This window comes from Psammomys obesus, unplaced genomic scaffold (assembly GCF_907164565.1).
Source record: "Psammomys obesus unplaced genomic scaffold, mPsaObe1.curated_primary_1811, whole genome shotgun sequence".
Taxonomy (NCBI): Eukaryota; Metazoa; Chordata; class Mammalia; order Rodentia; family Muridae; genus Psammomys; species Psammomys obesus.
This window is the reverse complement of record NW_026590405.1, coordinates 3,709,928-3,730,144: the sequence shown is the minus strand read 5'-3', so window position 1 is coordinate 3,730,144 and position 20,217 is coordinate 3,709,928. Positions and strand designations below refer to the sequence as shown.

The 20,217-nt window shown below is 41.0% G+C and overlaps 1 protein-coding gene across 1 annotated transcript in view; it reads right to left on the bottom strand.

Annotated features, from left to right (window-relative positions):
• Nucleotides 1–20,217, bottom strand: part of Btbd9 (BTB domain containing 9) — a 340,575-nt gene that overhangs the window by 296,445 nt on the left and 23,913 nt on the right. Inside the window, exons 2-3 of the mRNA XM_055607113.1 lie at nt 3,733–3,941; nt 1,553–1,916 (exon numbers count right to left, since the gene is read on the bottom strand). Coding sequence (XP_055463088.1) covers nt 1,553–1,916; nt 3,733–3,917 — 549 coding nt within the window. The 5' untranslated portion in view covers nt 3,918–3,941. The remainder of the gene's footprint in view (nt 1–1,552; nt 1,917–3,732; nt 3,942–20,217) is intronic.

Here is a 20,217-nt window from a genome sequence, read left to right as displayed (position 1 = left end):
AGATGGGATTGGGAGGAGGCGAGGGAGGGGGCTACAGCTGGGATACAAAGTGAATAAACTGTAATTAATAAAAATAAATAAATTTTTTAAATTATTTAATTTAAAAATTAAATTAGCAATGAGCAAGCCGTAGAGAGCAAGCCAGTAGGCAGCATTCCTCCAGGACCTCTGTTTCAGTTCCTGCCTCCAGGTTCCTGCCCTGACTTCCCCTCCCAGTGATGGAGTACCTGTAAACTAAAATAAACCTTTTCCTCCCCTAGTTGCTTTTGGTCATGGTGTTTTTATTAAAGCAATAGGGAAAAAAAAAAAAACAAAAACAAAAAAACTAAGACAACTACTCCCTTACATTTGCATAGTTATATACATATACATACAATGTAGGGTTATTATGAGAACAAGTGAGATTTGTCTGAGTACAGCTTGTTTCAATTATTATGATTTTCCAGTTCTTCCATTCTCCTGCAATTGTCGTCATTTCACTTTTCAGCTGAACAAAATTCCACTGTATTTCTATGCCCTATCATTTATTTGGTTGTTGACAGACCTGGAGACTGACGTCATTAGTAAACCTGTCTGTGCAAGGACCCTAATATGCTGCCTTACAGTCCTCTGGGTGTGCACGCAGGGTGGGTATAGTTTGTAGCAACCCTTTAGAGCAAGCACGAAGATGACGAACTGTGTATGTGCGTACAGGTGTGCGCGTGTGCACGAATGTGTGTTCTTCTGGAACGCAAACATGTGTAAGTGAGGACGGTAAGCCCAGCATCAAAAGTTCAAAATATTCTGTTTCACAATATCGCTGAACTGTCACAGCGTCCAGGCTCAGCTCTCTGGGCTGACCTCCATGAACAACTGAGGCAACCTTGAAAACTCTTTGCTTCCAGAGTTAAGTGAGATAGTGAATCACACATAATAATAAATAAATAATACAAATGCAAGTCGGGAGGCATAGCTCTTTAAAGGAACAAAGAGAGTACGCAAAAGAGAGAGTCAGAGACAGAGAGACAAAGACACAGAGAGACAGACAGACAGACACTGCCCTGGAGTCAGGGGCAGACTTAAGCATCCCAGTTTTACAGTGGTAAACCACCAGGAGGAGGAGCGCCAGCGGGGACCTAAGAGGCTCCCCTGGCACATCAGATCTCCTTTATGGGTTTTCTGTCTGTGTCGCTGACTGTATCCTAGCCCTAAAGACTTTTCCTTTTTGTCAAAAAGGAATTCTTAGCTACATTCTCCATCAGAGAAACACAAAATCAGAAAGCAGTATACAATACAACAAAAATCTTACTTGACTATAATATTAAAACCAACTACCCTGCAAAACAGTCTCTGTCCAACATAAAACTTAGCAGAGAAACCTTGAAAAGAGAAAGAAAAACGGAATCAATTGCCTAGTAACATCTAGAGCTCCAGGAGCCAGCAGCAAGTGCTGGACCAGATGACTTCTTTGAGACCCAGGACCTTTTGAAGCATGGACCACTGTGGTGTGGTCACTGTGGAAGTACTAGTAAAGTAACACATGCCGAGAAACCAAGAGCAGACCCAGACACACCTTGGACAGGGAGAGGAAGCCTTCGCTGACCAGCACCTCCTGAGCGTTCCTGTCCATGAACATGCAGCACATGCACGTTAACTTGGGCAACGAGTAGAGACTGGCGACATCGAAAGTCATGCAGACGTTCTGAATGTTAAGTATGGTGCAGAGATACTCGGAGGTAGAATCTTCTAGCTCTGGAAATCCGTACTTATGAGCCAGGCTCAAAAAATCCAACAGCACCTCCTCCTTCTCGTCTGTCAGTGTCGCCCGCCCAGTGTAGATGTATTTGAGGAGCATTGTGAATGCTTCTGCAGTAGTGTCTTGGAGAGGGATTTCTGCTTCAGGCTGAGACTCTCGCATCCCACCATAAAGTAATGCCCTGCACACCAGAAAAGAAACACAGTTGCAACCTCAACCCAATTTGCTAAAAATATATGAAAGTAATGGTTATCAACACGATAATTTTTGCTTAATGACAAATTTGCTTAGTGACTCAAAGGTCCAGGTGAATAAATGAAAGTTATTTTAAGTGATTCCTTAAAGGAAACGAGAAGAATAATTTAAAAACCATTTTGAATTAATACCATAAACAACTGAGCTAATGAGATAGCCTGAGAATGCAAGATTACACAGAAAGTTAGAACTGAACTTTTGAGAGGAACAATGAACTCAATATAAAGATGTTCCCAGTCCATAAGCAGTTTAAAAAGTAAAACCCCACAGGAATGTGATGAGATAAACACACCAGGAGCCTCTGTTGGCTGCACAAATGATAAGAAAACAGGTTCTGTCCTGAAGCGTTTAAGGGACTATGTCAGCAGGGCCCCTCTTTTTGGAAAGCAATCTAATACCATACCTATTCAAATCTGAAATGTAAATACTCTTTGACTCAGTAATCATTCTTTTAAGACACAACTGGAGAAAACCAATTCATTAACGATATACAGGAATGAATACTGAAACACTGGGGAAAATCAGAGTGTCAGGGTTAACATGGTTGAAACACTGGCATGCACAGTCTATGTCATCACTAGGAGATCAATAGAGATCAATGGGTACTGTCTAGGAAAGCTCCGCCTTGGCTCTTTCCTGTAATAAGTAAAGGGGCTCAGTGCTCACTGGGAAAGGTCCCTCTTGTACAGCTAGCATACCCTTGCGGGGAATTGATAAGCTCTGGTGACAAGGCTTAGGTCAGAACTCCCCTGACTGCTGACAGTTAACTTTCCTTTGCACAAGAATAGTGTTATCAATAAGAGTCTAAAAGAGCTTTGGTGATGAAGTGGGTTTACCCCAAGTGAGCCACAAAATACCTCAAAGGTTCAATAACCACAGAAGCAAAAAGGTCAATGAGTGAGGGGAATGTATTCCATCAGCTCAATACATCTTCAAGTTTCTGAAAATGTTTGCACGTCTTTTAAAGAATATACTGATCACATGCACATATAGGGTTTTTTTCAATTGCTTTTTAAGGAGAATAAAATATACAGTATTTGGAAAAATAAACATAAAGCCAAAATTTTTTATTATTAATTAAGAAAGAATCTTTAAAAAGCATTTTCATAGAACCGGAATAAAAGTAAGAAAAGGAAAAGCCATGCCTAGCACAGGAACCAGAAACACTGGCCAGGCTAAGGCCAGATGCCATGGAAACTGACCCTTAGGAAGGGTGACAAGCTCATGCCAACTTCTAAACCTCTGGTTTCAGTGTTTTATTTGCACAGGACGGCAAGTTGTGGAAGTGGGCGTCAGCCAACTGTGGTAGTTCCAGCTAAAGAACGCGCACTCGCAAGAAGCACACCATGGAACGCGACTGCGACGTGCTGGTTTTGCAGTCCTCTTCAGTCTTCACTTCAAGGTCAGACACAGCCTTCACTGGACAACAGACAAAACTTTCCCTCAGCCAGGTACCTCAACTTCTCCAAGTAAAACTGAGACTCTATATGCACCAGCTTTATTATTGTTTAGCAATGTCAAAGATAAACAGTCACGTATTAATAGGTCACTGGTGATTTCCTTCTAGCCAATGTTAGGTAAAATGTAATTAAGCCTAGGCCGGCTCCTAAAGACAGGGTGATTCTCAGGAAGTCACACGTGCTACAGGATGCCACCTGTTACACCTAAGTTACATACTTTCATAGAAAAACCATTGCTTCCCACATATAACTTAAATTGTTTACTAAAAATTGTTCACTTACCGAAAATACTGGCACCTGGCTGCTAAAATTACCCTGTGGGCAGGAAAGCGCTTCTTTTCCACGACAAACGTGACATCGCCATATTCTTCGCCAATCAACAGGGCACCAATGTGCTCAGACAAAATGTGCACGTGATCGATCTCCCCCACTGCAGTGAAGGGGCGAAGAGGGTGGCTGTTACTCATCGTGTGGAACAGATAGTCACTGACCTGTCAAAGGAAGAGGGAGTCAGTGAGGACACGGAGCCGAGCAGGAAAGCGCACATCCTGCCAGCCCCCAAACTTTCCATCAGAGTTCCTCATCAGTGACTGCATGATCTTCTTTTTAAAGTCTTCAGTGCGCAGTCTAGGCTGCCCTTAAAATCTACATAGACCAGCCTACCCTAGAATTCACCATCCTCCTACCTCAGTCCAAAGTGTCAGAGGTTTCTATTTTATTAACCTGCTTATGCTAAGAAGCTGTTTTCACTAACTCGATGACCTTCACACTAGAAAAGTAACAACTGCCAGGATATTCACAAGTTGGCAGTGCTTAAAGCCACCACAATATAGAAACGGACGCTCTATGCCAAACAGCACCTCCTGGAAAGGAAAACCACCAAGCAGGGTATACCTGCACTCAGCACAGACTGACTTAAGGCTGGATTCAGCAACCCATCCCCCCCTCCCAGATCTTTCAAGTACAGATCTAGGCATAAGTTACAAAATAAATTTAGTACTTCGTGTAAAAGGTTTTGGTCTGGAGTACCTGAAACAATTTACAACAACAATCTGTGGTCACAAAAGAAACTTACTTTATTGATAAGCATTTACAAGAGCATCAGAGCCCTCTTCCAAAATGAGAATCTGTCTGGCATATTCTCTAGATTGCACTTTGCAGCCTGGTGAAGTGCTATGCATGTCTAATCCCTGAGCACTCAAGAGGCCAAGGCAGGATTATGGGTTCAAAGCCAGCCTGAGCTACATGGCAAGACTTATTTCATACTTGTGGTTCTATTGATCAGGTTGATGATTGCCAGAATAGCATATTTATAGGTATATCATTGCTTTTACATGCTGTCTATAAAAATAAATGAAAATCAAGGGAATGAAGTTCAACATAATCAAAAGGGAAGTTAAAATTGTAGAAAACTAGAACTGTTTATAATTTTTTATTTGCAAGTATGCCTTTTTCAGCAAATTCATGAGGGTTTTCACCAGCATTCAGATCCCCTAGGATAAGAGGTGGCTGGTAGCTCAGAGGCCTCTGTATTGAGACCAGGGAAACTGAGCCAAACATACTTGCTCTGTGGACCTCTACTGTCTTCAACAATTTATTTTAAACAAATTTAAATAAGGGTTGAAGACATCCCATCTTCAAACTTCCATTCCCAGATCTGTTAATAAACAAGGTGTGTGGAAGTCTGTCTCCTGTGACTGCAGGGAAAACCATCATGGGCCAAGTTCTTTAGCTGTTGGTTACAACATGACCAACCCAAGGGAGACCAACAGCAAGAACTGTGATGAAAGACAACATGGTGGATGACCGGCAGCACCTGCAGAGTTGCCATAGAGTGGTGGTTTGAATGACAACGACCCCATAGGCTCCTGTCTTTGAATGCTTGGTCCCTGTTGGTAGAACTGTTTGGGAAGGATTAGGAGGTGTGTCATTGGTGTAGAGGTGTCGTTGGGGGACACCTCTGAAATTACAGTTTGGGATGTGAGTTCTCAGCTGTTCCTCCACGATCCCTTCACTCTACCATCACAGTCTCTAACCCTCTGAAACCATAGTCCAATTACATGCTTTCTTTTACAGATTGCCTTGGTCACAACAAAAAAGTAACTAATACACAAGGAAACTCCTCTTCCTTGATTGCAGCTTCCATTTGAAACAGTTAAAACTCAACCATCTTCAGTCATTTGTATGTGAAACACCAAATTCAGCTGAATAAAACCAACTCAGAAGCATCAGCAACAACAGGAAATGTGTGATATGACAGTGTAACACAGGAGTTGGGGCAGTTTCTATAAAAGTCACATAGTAAATATTTCTATGTGCACTATACAACTTTGTCATACATATTCAAGCCTGCCTTAGGAACTTAAAAGCAGCCATAAGCAATAAGTAAATGAATGAACAGCTCTGTGGTTTAATAAAGCTATTATTTTTTTAAATAGGAGGATATCTGGGGGACTCATTACAAGCATGAGGACCTAGGTTTGATTCCCAAAAAACCAAAATTAAAAATCAAGTCATAGCAGAACACATGCTTGTAATCCCAGCCCTGGAAAGCAGAGAGGGATGATGGGTTCCTGGCCTTTACTAGTCAGCCAGCCTAGCCTACTCAGTGAGCTGCAGGCCACTGAGAGATGGTGCAGAGAGAGAGAGACACACACACACACACACAGAGATAACAGAGAGAGAGAGAGAGAGGACAGACAGAGCTTGAAGATAGATTAACACCCAAAGTTGTCCTCTGATTCTCTACAGACATAACTGTTTGACACACATACACACACATTCATATTTTAAAAATGGAATTGATCAATAAACCACAGTTTGCCAAGTGCTTGATTAATGTGATCAAGAACTCTAGACAAAGGATCAGACAGGGTTTGAGGTTGTTTTCTTTGTTACTTTATCCACTGTTATTCAAAATAACATGGTCACTTCCTGTGCTGACCAGAAAACCCAGAAAGCCACTAGATCCTGCTGTCAAAGCCCATTCCTCCCAGCAGGAAGCTCACATCACTCTGTTACTCCAGACAGACTGTTTGCACTGACAGAATGCACTGCACATTCCACATGAATATCCTCTGCTAAATGCCTCTGACTATTTATCTAAGTCATGGCCAAGACTCAACCCACTGCTAAAGACTCTGGCTGAACAATGACTGATTTCCAGTTAACTAGCTCGGTGGGATATTTACAATTCATCAACTGACATATCATGAACATTAATTCTAGATATGTAAATATCTGCCTTAATGGATTCTCCAGATCTTTACTTCTCAATACATATAATTTCACTTTGCTAAATTTACATTTTAATTATATTTTTCCAAGTGGAAACATAAAGTGAATAGTCCTGGATACAGAAAACAGCCACTTAGTGTGGAATAAACACAATTTTTATTGGCATACAGAAATAATTTTAATTAGACCAGTGATTCTCAACAAGCTTGCCGTACACTGGAACCCCACAGGAAGCCCAACAAAATGACAGTAAGATGCTTGCAGCCCACCCACCAGAGAGTCTTCTTTAATTAGCCTGGAAGGGGACCCAGGCCCTGGAGTCACCTCACTGCAGTGGTTCAAATAAGCAGTGTGGAGAACCACCACCAGCCGAGATAGCTGTGGTTCATGCGATGGTTTGAATGTGGTTTGTCCTCCACAGGTCCATCTGTGGGATCCTTGATCCAACTGATCACAGAATCAACAGTGACAGGATCAGGAGGTGGCAGGTACCCAAGAGGTGAGTCGGCCCAATGGGAAGTTCTTTAAGTCACTGAAGACAGTTAAAGCAGTTCTCAAGGGACCCTTTGGCAGTTTTCTCAAGAGTTGTAGCCTCAGCAAGCATGGGCCCACTAAGCTCTTGAGCTTCATGTTTCAAGATCTCTTTTCTTCCTCCTACATGTGTTCCCATCATTGTAATACCACCCTGCCACATGAGGTCCTAGGCCAATGGCAGGATGATACCCTTGAACTTCTAAAATTATAAGCTAAATAATAAACCTCTTTTCTTTATAGAGTTAGCCTACTTCAGCATGAACCAAAACAACTTAAGGAGAAATTGGTTTGCTTGACCTTACAGTGCACAGGGTATCAAGTGTATCAAGAAGGAAGTCGGGACAGGAACTCCAGGCAGACACCTGGAAACAGAAACTGCAGCAAGGCCATGGTGAAACCCTGATTCGGTCCACCTTCTTATGCCACCTAAAACCACCTCGACCCTCAGCGGGCTGGGCCCTCCCACATCAATCATCAATCAAGAAAATGCCCAGTCGGGCATGGTGGTGCACACCTGTAATCCCGTAACTTGGGAAGGCAGGTGGATCTCTGTGAGTTTGAGATCACCCTAGTCTACAAAGTGAGTCCAGTCCAGGACAGTCAGGGCTACACAGAGAAACCTTGTCTCGGAAAAAAAAAAAAAAAAAAAAAAGGAATAAAAGGAAGGAAGGAAAAGAAAACTCAGTCTGGAAAGATAACTCAGCACTTAAGAGCACTGGCTGCTCTTCCAGAGGACCTGAGTTCAATTCCCAGCAACCACATGGGGGCTCACAACCATCTGCAATGGATCTAATGCCTTCTTTGGTGTGTGTGTGTGAAGATGGAGCACTCATATGTAAAATAAATAAATATTTACACTCATATGTAAAATAAACATTCAAAAAATAAAGAGAAAAGGTTTTCAATGCCCTACTTTGACAAATATGTGCACGCACACGCGCGCACGGCAATCTGATGGAAGGATTGTCTCAGCTGAGGGTCCTCCTCCCAGATGACTTTAGCTGCGGCAAGCGGACAACAAACTGACAAGGACAATATTCTGATATTATTGGATATATTTCATGTTTTTGCAAAGTGACGAACAGTGCTAACCAAGTTATCAAACTGCACGTGCACGTGGAGAAGTGGAGTATTCCATCAATAAGCCAGCTTATCTGCAAACTAATAAATTTATGTGGGCTCTTCACGTAGTTTCTCTTTAAAAGCCCACTAAAAATTACACCGCCATATTTTTAAGTCACTAATTTCCATTTAATAATAAAACTAGGGGAAAAGATGACTAAAGTTCACGGAACTGAGCTCTGACATGCTTCAACTTTCTACACTGAGTTGCATTAACCACACATCACCTTTGAGAATTCAATAATCAGATGAGATCATTTCCACACTCAGGATGCACGTATATGGTAGATTATTTGCTCAAATAATATTTTATAACTCTGCCACTCTGCCTTTTAATGCTTATTTTCCCCTGTCATATAAAATTAAGACACTTTAGCTGTAAAGCAAGAACAGATCATGTAACATGACAAGATGAAAAGTGAGCCGTTGGGAACAGAAGAGCACACAATACAGGGGAAGAGAAAAGCTCACGCATGATCAACCAAAGTACACTGTAAAAACGGCATCAAAAAGTATCTTACTTTGTATGCTAATTAAAACAAATCAAATTTAAGAAGATGTGATTAAGAAGATAGGGAGTTTGGAAAAGTTTGTACAAAGATGCATCATTAGGGTAAACAGTCCTTAAGTCGGCTTACTTGTACGCCTTTCCTCTCCCCAGACACAAACAACATGAAACTCGGTGGGGGGGGGTGGGGACTATAAAGATGGCTCAGCTGTTTAGAGCACTGGCTGTTCTTCCAGAAGACCCAGGTTCAACTCCCAGCACCCACATGGCAGCTCACAACTGTCTGTAACTCCAGTTCCAGGGAATCTGATACCCTCACACAGATATACACGCAGGCAAAACACCAATGCACATAATACTCAATAGATCTTTAAAAACTGAATAAATAAATAAATAAAACAGAGTACGGAATTCATTTTCCTCCCCAGGAAATCTGAAGCTGGAATCAATTTAACCAAGAGAAGTGAGTTTCCAGGCCTAAACCTTCAGGAAGTCTGACAGATCTACTTTTGTCCTTTTGGGAGCCCTGAGCTGCCTGGGCCATGTGGACATGCCAGATGGAAAGCAAAAGGCCCTAAGATTACACAGATGAATAATGAGCCCAGGTGAAGTGAAAACCAAGGCCCAAACATGTATTCGTAGTCAAGTCCTTCCAACCTGCTCAGTCATCACCCACTCTAGTTGGGCTGGATACTTAAGGATGCTCCAAATCTAGCAGGTACCGTGAGGTCCAGACTCAAGCTGAGCTGCAGAATTAGAGTAAATTTAAAATGGCTATCTATTTAAGCCATTACCTTTTAAAGAACTTTATTATGCATAACAATATATGAGAATCAGTGTTTCCTTAGCTCTAATGAACACTAAGCAAAATGGCAGGATACAAAAATCAGCATATAAGATGGTAAGTTTTCTATATACCGATAATAAAAATGTCAAGAAACCATCTCGTTCATGGTTGCCTCAGCTCTGTGACAGTGAGAGGACCCTGTCAAAGCGACAGGATCTAGAACCACAAGGAAATAAGCCTCTACGGCACACCCGTGAAAGATTATCTAGAGAATTTGAAGTGAGAAGGCACATCCCAAATGTAGGCGGTTCCGGCCCACGGATTGGAGTCCTGACTACGAACACAGTGTGACCAACTGGCCCTCCTGCTACCTCCCCAAAATAAACTTTCCGAAATTGTGAAACTGCCAACATGAAACAGATGACACTTCAGGATGTAAGCATAGACAAAGACCGTTGGAAAAAGACTACAATAGCAAAGCAAATAACCCCAAGCAGCAGCAGACAGGAAGCAGCAGATACGAGCACATTAGTTTCTGCAGAGCAAAGAAACTAATCAGATACTGTGAGGGCGTGAATATGTACAAGTAGATCATTGACAATCCTTTTTGTTAATAGTGATGAGTAGATGTCATTGACTGATTGACACAAGAAATGCTCAAATAAGTTCAGGAATAAGTCCATGACATCTACTCATCACTATTAACATTTTATAGGAATAAAATTATGCAACTGAGAAAAATGGAAATGGACCAGGAACAGAGGCAAACTAACCACTGCCTGCAGATAATGATGGCCCACATGAAAAACTTACATGAGAATTTACCAAAAACTATTTTTTTAATCAAGAAGGTTCATTGACATATCCACATGAAGTAATTATAATGAAAATCTTTCTCCTGTGCCACCAACCTCCCAAAATAACTGACCAGAAAATGAGGGAAAATCCCTGAAATATAACTTCAAAATACAAGAAATATCTAGGCATAACTAACAGCACATGTAAAGGAAGCTTTAAAACTCCGCTGGAAGATTTAAGAAAAACATAGACACATACATTTGTTAAGGAAAGATTCGATATTGTAAAGACATCAATCATCCTTGAACCACCATATGAAAAAGCATGCTTGATATTTTATATTGCAAATACACAAACAAAAAAGGCCAATAAGAAACGTCAAATGGTGGAAATTCAACAAAACATACTTGGAAGAATACCGGGTTAAGAAAAGATTTGGGGGCTATAGCGATGTCAATGTTTAAAAGAGTTTGTTAGGCAACCAAGATGACCTGAGTTCAGACACCAGCACCCACACAAGAAACCAGACAAGGTCTCACATGCACCTGCAACCCCAGCCTGAAGAGTCAATGACAAGAAGATCTTCAGAGTAGAGGGGTGCTGGCTGCCAGCCTAGCTTAAAAAAAAAAAAAAAAAAAAAAAAAAAGAAAGCTCAATTTGGGGGAAAGACCTTGCTTTGGAAAAAGAAAACAAAATGATAGAGGAGGACACCCAATACCTTCTCTCAGGCATAGACACATTTACCTGCATACAAATGTACACATAACACACACTCTCACACATGTTGGAGGATGGTTCTGTGCACTGTGTATTCAAATGCTCATTTCGGTACCCAGAGATCTGGTTGCAGTCCAGATTTTGGCATCGTCATTATTATGAAGCATCTGTCTTGGTATGTTGTAAACACTGTTCCATCACCTTCCGATTGGTTAAATAAAAACCTGAACAACCAATAGCTGGGCAGGAGAGGATAGGTGGGACTTCTAAGCCCACGGAAAGGTCTCAGGTGGGGACCAGAAAGGATAGAGTTGCGGAGAAGGATAGAGACACGGATGAAGAAGCAGATGCCAGGGCGAGACTAAGATGGCAGGTAATGGGCAACATGGCAGGAAGTAGGTCAGATAGCATACCTGAGTATCTACCCAGCTATAGTACCTGAAGCTTTTAATAAATATAAAGGTCTCCATGTCATTATTGAGAGCAGGGCAGACATAGAAAAACCATGTGGTTACACACACACACACACACACACACACACACACACGCATGCATACAGAGCACACACATACTCCAAAGAAAGAAACTATGTCAAATGAAAACATTTCAGAAAATAGTATAAGGGCTGGGTTCAGTGATACAGTGCTTTGGCCTAACATGCTGAAGGCTTTTGGTTCAATACTAGCCGCGTTAGAAAAAAAGAAAGAAAATTAAGTGTATAGATTTTACATCTACCCCAAGGTTTTGTTTTGGGTGCTTAGATTGAACCCAGAGCCTCACACAAGCTAGGCAAATAGCATCTCAATATCAGTAGTAATGTTATTAATACTAGTATTATAAATGAGTAAAACAAAGAAAATTAAATACTAATAACATGAAAAATGTTTGGTTTTAGCATGGCTGGTATTGAACTCAAGGGCTTGTAACATGTCAGGAAGTACTCTTCCACTGAGCTACACTCCAGTCCTGAAACAATCTCAAATACACATCAATGAATGCCAAAATGTATGCTGTAAAACAGTACTACTGTGGGGGGGGGGGGGGGGGCGGCATTCACCTTTAATCCCAGCACTCGGGAGGCAGAGGCAGGTGGATTTCAGGAAGTTTTGAGGCCAGCCTAGTCTATACAATGAGTTTAAGAACAGCCAGGGCTACACAGAGAAATCCTGTCTTGAACTACCACCCCCCTTAAAAAAGTACCACTGAAAAGTTTGTTCTATTAAGTAAATTGCTAAGAAAGCTAATCCATATGAAGCCTAGACATTTCATGACAGTCATTTGATTTATAACAATCATACTTTTTTTATACAGACATATTTACTTGGTTGTTAACATTAAAAAGCTAATTAGTTGGTGTATGAAAGAGCGAGTTGAATTTGCCAAAACCAGGCCTATCTGATTTGGTGACTAAGACAGAAATGGCAAACTCTCAGGGCTCTCTCTACAAATAAAAATTAAGCCATGCATGGTGGCACACCCCCTTAATGGCAGTACTTGGACAGTGTAGGTGGGAAGAGCCAGTTGCCATCAGCTAGAAAGGGACTCTGAGGTCAGTCTACACAAACACTAGGTAATAATGGTGCAAGAGTGGCCAGGCATCAGGGGCTGTCTGATACATCCCACTTCAGCTCTTCTCTGAGACCCTTCCAGTCTGAAGGCAGATTTCCTCAGATACAGTGTGATATGACTGGATTACATTTCTAAAGCCTAAACTTGATTTCCACAGTCAAGGTGGGATTAATTTATTTCTCCCACTTCCCCTTGGGGTGATAGATAGGCAGAGCACCAAGGGTTTAGTTTAGGAGAAAACAAATATGGCTCCACCAGGAAACAGAGCTTCCACTGCACCTTATTCAAACATCAGCTGCGAGGGAGTGGACCCTTGTGCTGACTTTCATCACTTCAAAAGCATCAAAAATCACTACGGCTAGTCAGCAGTGCTAACATGCTGACGGTTACTGCCTGTTTGTTATGCAGTAAGAAGCCCATACCCATTTTTTTCTCACCAGAATAATAAACAATGTCCATCAGGAAAGTGAGAACGCCATATGCAGCTCATAACAGTGTTCTAAGGGCCTCAAAGGGGGGTGGGGGTGGAGATCTTGTCCCAAATACCCATTTTCTTACTTAAAACACACTTTCTAGCAATGGTTTACAAGATTTAGCTTAGAGCTATTCTGATTTTTATAATCAAAGCGATTCTGCAGTATTTCAGGAAGAAGCGGACAAAGTGGCTCCACGAGGCGGAGGTGCCAGTGAGTCCTTGAGTTGTGTCTGAGTCTCCCCTGGGGCACCCTCTCCACCCTGCATACTTCCTGACTGAAATGCCTTTATGAGGAAAAAGACCTTCTGCTCTCTAATTGCAAAATATAAATGATCTTTCTCTGGGGGAAAGAGATGGCATTTACAGGCATATGGCTTAGCAAGTTCTTTCTGCTCTTGGTACCCATGTGGTGTGTAATTTGAAGTAGGATTCCTTAAACTTTAAATTAATAGTGCTCAGGGAGTCAACTATGCCCTGACTGCATCTTAAACACTCACAGAGGGTCTCGCTCTACCTTCTCACAGAAAGGATACCTGGCTTTTGATGGATGCTCCAGTTGTCACTGACAGTCTGAAGATGACGCCCACACCAGAGGTATAACCTTCACTCTGCTATTCTGGAAGCCCAATTCTACAGGAGGCACTGAAGAACAACAACAAGGAAATGGGGCTCACAGGAGAAGATTCCTGGTATCTTTTGTTAGGGAAAGACTGAATTCGCATCCAGGCTACCTTCAAGGTAACACATTCTACAATTTCATGTGTTTGTAAAAAAAACACCCATACACATACGTCAGCTTTAATAAAGTACATCTTAACAAAAACATTTGACAAGATTATTTTATTCAACATGCACATAACTCCATTCACTAAGTATCACACGGATCCTCCACTTTTTTGCCAAGGGATAAACTAGTTTCTGAATCTGTAGATCATTCAACAGAAGACTAAGCTCTCTCTATAATACAGCACCAGTGCTGGGTGACAGAAACAGCCTATTTAGACCAGGTAAAAAATATTCCCTGGTTGAAAAGAATAAAAAGCCATTTTCATGTCATCTTTAGATAGGCCACACATACCTTTGACTTAATAACATGGGGGGAAAAATTCATATTTGATCTGCAATGTAAAGTCTAGACTACAAATGCTTTTAATACAAGTATGTGACAATATATACTGTAGGGTTAACTAAACAACCCAGAACACAGTTAAATAAGCTCGGCAGCACATTCTAATAAAAATTAGAATAGACGTTCAACCTGGCATACACTGACGAGCACGCCCTTCTACATCTGTAAAGATTTCTAACCTACGCATGTTCAGACACAGGACAAGAGCTGGGCAGCAGTGCTACACACGTTACGTGGTAGCCGGACTCGGAGGTTAAGTAGATCCTGCACACACTGCAGTATTATGCTATTGGAGGCTTTAAAAGGCCACATTTCCAGCCCCCCAATGCCTCATTTGATTGGTCACTAGTAAGCTGCCCAAGGATATACATCTATATATAGTAGCCCTTCAAATTATATCTAAATATATCCTTATATTTATATGTAAATTTATACATAAATATGTGCATGATATATATTACATATCATACATAATTTTATTTATTTTATAATTGTATATATATTACACATATATAATTTCTATAATATAGTGTATATGTATGTATTTATATATAAATATGCATATTTATATATAAAATGAAGGGCTACAACAATGCCTATTAGTTGCCAATATTTTTTGTCAGGGCCTGTGAGGGGACCCTGGCCTTGGTTCATCTTTTGAAAAATGTTATTTTAAACTAGGAAATGCTCCAGGCTCATTCTGGCAATACTAATTAATTATGTGGTGGCTGAGCAAGGCTGCCACTTTATTATCCCAGCATAAGTCATCTAAGAGTCTCAATGCAAAAAAGAAAGAAAAGCAGAGAAAAGAAAAGGACCAACTTATAATTTACGCTATCATTATTACTTTTATTTAGTTAAGCCTCTTGCAGTCTATGAGTCCAACTTCTACTTAAGACAATCCAAAGGCTGCAAAACAGTCACCACAGCATCCAAGAAGGACAGCGCTAAACCGAGTGAGTGCCAGTGGAGCAAAGGAACTGCAGGCCACTGTTTTAAGTGCTCTCTCACAATGTAAAGCCTTGCTCCTTCTTTCTTCCCTACAAAATACTTTGTCTTCAGCTGCTTTAGGAAAGGGGGTAGGAATAAAATGTGCCAGCCTTTCTTTTCCCAAGTTCTGAATATTAACCCAATACCCAACTCATCCAGCCATCAAGCTCCCCCTCAGTCTCTGCTCGTGGTTGCTCCTCCTGTGACTTCTAATGGAGCAATCCCCACAGACGGGTGACTTTTATGAGAGAAGTCACAGAACCCAACTCCAAGAAGAGGCTATCATTTATGTGTCGCAAAATTTATAGAATTATCTTTTTTTTAGACTTTTGGCCTTACTGGTCCCAAGCCCACTGAACACTGTACGAACTGAATGTTACCAGCAGATAAACACAAACATCTAAAGGCAAAAAAACAATGAAATAGTCATGAATGGCACAGAGGTTATTACTTGTAACAATATTTTAAAACACAGGACAAGTCATTTCTATTTAATTTCTTCAGTGGCAACTTATGAGGCTATAATATTCCTGCGTAGATTTGAATTATATGGTTTTCCTAATTAATAAAGGTTATTACAGCATGAACTCCCATTAAAGCAGTAGAATCATCAACTGCAACAACGTAATTTCTTTGTAGCAAAGCTGCTGTGAACATCCACATTATTGTCTGTGTAAAGGAAATTGGCTTTTCATTTGCAGAATATTATAAAATGTTCTACTGTGCATAGTTTGACTGTAGTTTGTTATACCCTCATATCATGACTATTTTCTGTGAAATTATGAAATAAAGAGATTAAATGAAATTAAATTAAACTGTTACCCTTTCATGCTTTAAACTTGGCCTTACCCCAAATTTCCACAAACCCCCATGAATAAACAAGTGTGTAACCTGCCTTATGATCGTCTTCTGTGTACATGCAGCTTTCACTTACATTGTGGGAGAATTAAAAACAAAAACATAAAGATAAAAATACTGTATTTTTTTGTATTTTTTCTTCTTTGTTTTAGAACAATAACAAAAAAGTAAAGGCTCCTTCGTATTCTGTGCACTAACACCCCGAGGACACCACTGAATAATTGATAGGTTTATGATTAGACTCCTATTTTCTGTTCTGAACAGCATTCATAGACCAAACGTAATTCATATCTAATCTTGAATTCTTTCTCTTTTGTCAAAATCCTTATTAAGGCTGATCTGTTTCTCAGAGTTTTGCCAGTTGATGTTTTACCTAATGTCATAATCTTCACACATGACCAGCTCAGCTACTGTAACAACTAAGAATGTCACTAACACATTTTTTAAATTACACTCATTTTGTGTGAGGGGAGGTAGGTATGTACAGCAGAGAAGAAAGAAAACAACTTGCAAGACTTGGTTCTTTCCTTCTACCATTTGGGTCCTAGAGATCCAACTCAGGTTATCAGTGGAAGCCAGTGCCTTTATCCAGAGCAGTCTCGTTGGCCCTGACACACGGAGTCCATCACAGGAAGATACTAACTGGACTGTGCCTTTGTAAGGGAAGTCTACAATGCAGGCAAGAGAAATATATTGTCACAGAAAAGATTTACACAGTATAAGCCGAGTATTTTTTGAAGGTCATTTCTAAGGGGAAAAAAAGAGGTAATAAAATTTTAAACTGTATTAAGTTGGCCCTCATTCCATTGTACCATCATCATGCATGTTCGACATAAAACAATCACAGAAATGCTGTGACAGACAAGCGTCTGCAGTTGGCTTCTCTCTCAGTGCTTATAAATGAAGCTGATGTTTTTCACAGCAAACAGGTGGGATCAGCTGCAGCTGAAGACCACACAATAATCCTCTGCTGGACCCATGAGGAAACCTAAAGTAACCCACACAGCTGTGCTCAAGATGTGCTTTAAATAAGGGAGAGGGTAGCTGTGTGCTATTAAATAAATGATGCTTTATTAAAAAGAAAAAAGAAAGCATGGCAAGGTCAAGAGGCTGGTAGCAGGAAAGGAAAATCCAGCACTAAGAAGACATTTGAGTGACAACAGAAGAGAGGAAGAGACAAACACCAGTGGAGGGTCCGATACAAAGCGTGTCTGAGAGCCAGAGACAGCTCAGTGGTTAGGGGAGCATACTGCTTCCTCTGTCAGAGCCAACTTTGGTTTGCAGCACCAACAGCACTTACAGCTCCGGCTCCTGGGGAACCAGGCTGTCTCTGGCCTCTGTAAACACCTGCACTCACATGTACTCTCCCCCGGCCCCCGCCTTCTCTTGCTTTCAGAAATTTCAAGTCTCCAAGTCTCTACCTTGAGAAGAGGCCAGGGTATACCAGATTACATTCTGTGGTCCTTCAAGCTCTGAAACTACCATTGAGTCATTATGTGGCAAAGTTCAGTGCTGGACATGCAACCGCTTCTTAGAGCTGAACTCTGCATGCTATCAAAAGTTTATATACACATTTTTATGGCCCAACAACTGTGTTTCTAGAAATTTGTATGGCTATTGACTAGTTCTAAGTTTATGGAACTAAAACACCAATAATAGGTAAGAGAAAAATAAAATGAGATACATTCATTAATAAGAATGGAACAACTAGACAGGTATAGTGGCACCTATCTTTAATCTCAGTGCTCCAGAGGCAGGTGGATCTCTAGGAGGTCAAGACCAGCCTGGCTGGTCTACACAGTGAGTTCCAGGCCAGCCAGGGTTACACAATGAGACTCTATCTCAAAAAACAAAAACGAACAAAACAAAAGCAGGAAATAGCTCTGCATGGTTTTTGTTTTGTTTCTGCAGTGCTGGGGATCAAACCCAAAGCCTTGTGCTTGTACGTACTAGGTAAACTCTCTACTGCCAGGCCACATGCCTAGCCCTAGCTCTGCAGTCTGACCTGACCACCAAGGTAAGCGACAGGAGCGGGTCTTAGGACAACAGGACCCAGGGTATGAGCACACACACTTATGTGTATCTATTTTATATGCATATGTATGCATGTATGTGTTTATATAAAGATACTCACCATATATATATATGTGTATGTGTGTATTTACTTAATTAGTTCAATGCATATTCTAATACCTGGCATGTACACCTAAATACAGACTTAGCTAATACTATACAGATATTGAAAAAGGACCTGGAGAGCTGGGCAGTGCAGGCACACGCTTTTTTTTTCTTTTTTTTTAATTAATTTTTATTTTTCTTTTTTATATTAATTACAGTTTATTCACTTTGTATCCCAGCTCTAGCCCCTTCCCTCATTCCCTCCGAATCCCATCCTCCGTCCCTCATCTCATCCCATGCCCCTCTCCAAGTCTACTGATAGGGGAGGTCCTCCTCCCCTTCCATCTGACCCTAGCCTATCAGGTCTCATCAGGACTGTCTGTATTGTCTTCCTCTGTGGCCTGGCAAGACTGTACCCCCCACCTCAGGGGGAGATGATCAAAGAGCCAGCCACTGAGTTCATGTCAGAGACAGTCCCTGTTCCCCTCACTAGGACACCCACTTGAATACTGAGCTGCCATGGGCTACATCTGAGCAGGGGTTCTATGTTATCTCCATGCATGGTCCATGGTTGGAGTATCAGTCTCAGAAAAGAGCCCTGGGCCCAGATTTTTTGGTTTTGTTGTTCTCCTTGTGGAGCTCCTGTCCCCTCCATGTCTTTCTATCTCCCCCTTCTTTCATAAGAGTCACTGCACTCTGCCCAACGTTTGGTTATGAGCCTCAGCATCTGCTTGGATAACACTGCTGGGTACAGTCTTTCAGAGACCCTCTGTAGTAGGCTCCTGTCCTCTTTCATGTTTTCTCACTCTTCCAATTTCCATCCTGTTTGCCTTTCTGAGTAAGGATTGTTCATATTACCCAGGGTCCTCCTTCTTGCTTAATTTTTTTGGTGTATAGATTTTATTATGTTTATCCTATATTATATGTCTAATATCCACTTATTATACCATGTGTGTCTTTCTGCTTCTGAGATACCTCATTCAGGATGATCTCTTCTAGATCCCACCATTTGCCTGCAAATTTCATCATTTCCTTGTTTTTAATTGCTGAGTAGTATTCCATTGTATAAATGTGCCACAATTTCTTGGGAAAGGATTTTCACCAACCCTATATCTGACAGAGGGCTAATATCCAGGATATATAAAGAACTTAAAAAGTTAAACAGCAACAAATCAAGTGATCCAATTAAAAAATGGGGTACAGAGCTTAACAAGGAATTCTCTGTAGAGAAATATCGAATGGCAGAGAAACACTTAAATGTTCAACGTCCATAAGTCATCAGGGAAACGCAAATCAAAATGACCCTGAGATTTCACCTTACACCCATCAGAACGGCTAAGATCAAAAACTCAACTGACAACACATGCTGGTGAAGATGTGAGAAAGGGGAACCCTCCCCCTCATTGCTGGTGGGAATGTAAACTTGTACAACCACTTTGGAAATCAATCTGGTGCTTTTTCAGAAAATTAGGAATAGTGCTTCCTCAAGATCCAGCTATACCACTCCTAGGCATATATCCAAAATATGCTCAGGTACACAACAAGGACATTTGCTCAACCATGTTTGTAGCAGCTTTATTCGTAATAGCAAGTAGTAAGAACCTGGAAACAAGCCAGATGTCCCTCAACTGAGTAATGAATACAGGCACACACTTTTAATCCCAGCATTTGGGAGGCAGAGACAGGAGGATCAAGGCTAGCCTGTTCCACAGAGATAGTTTTAGGATGGTCAGGGCTACCAAAAAAAAAAAAAAAAAAAAAAAGGATTTGAACAACCCATTGTTAATGACCAGGCCTCAGAGAAAGGGGAGAGTGAATTAACTGGGGAACTTTGTGTTTAAATTAAATATATGTCTGAACTGTCTCTTTTTCAAATAATAAACTTAGCTTTTATATAAGTGGCAACAAAAGAGGTGAGAAGTTTA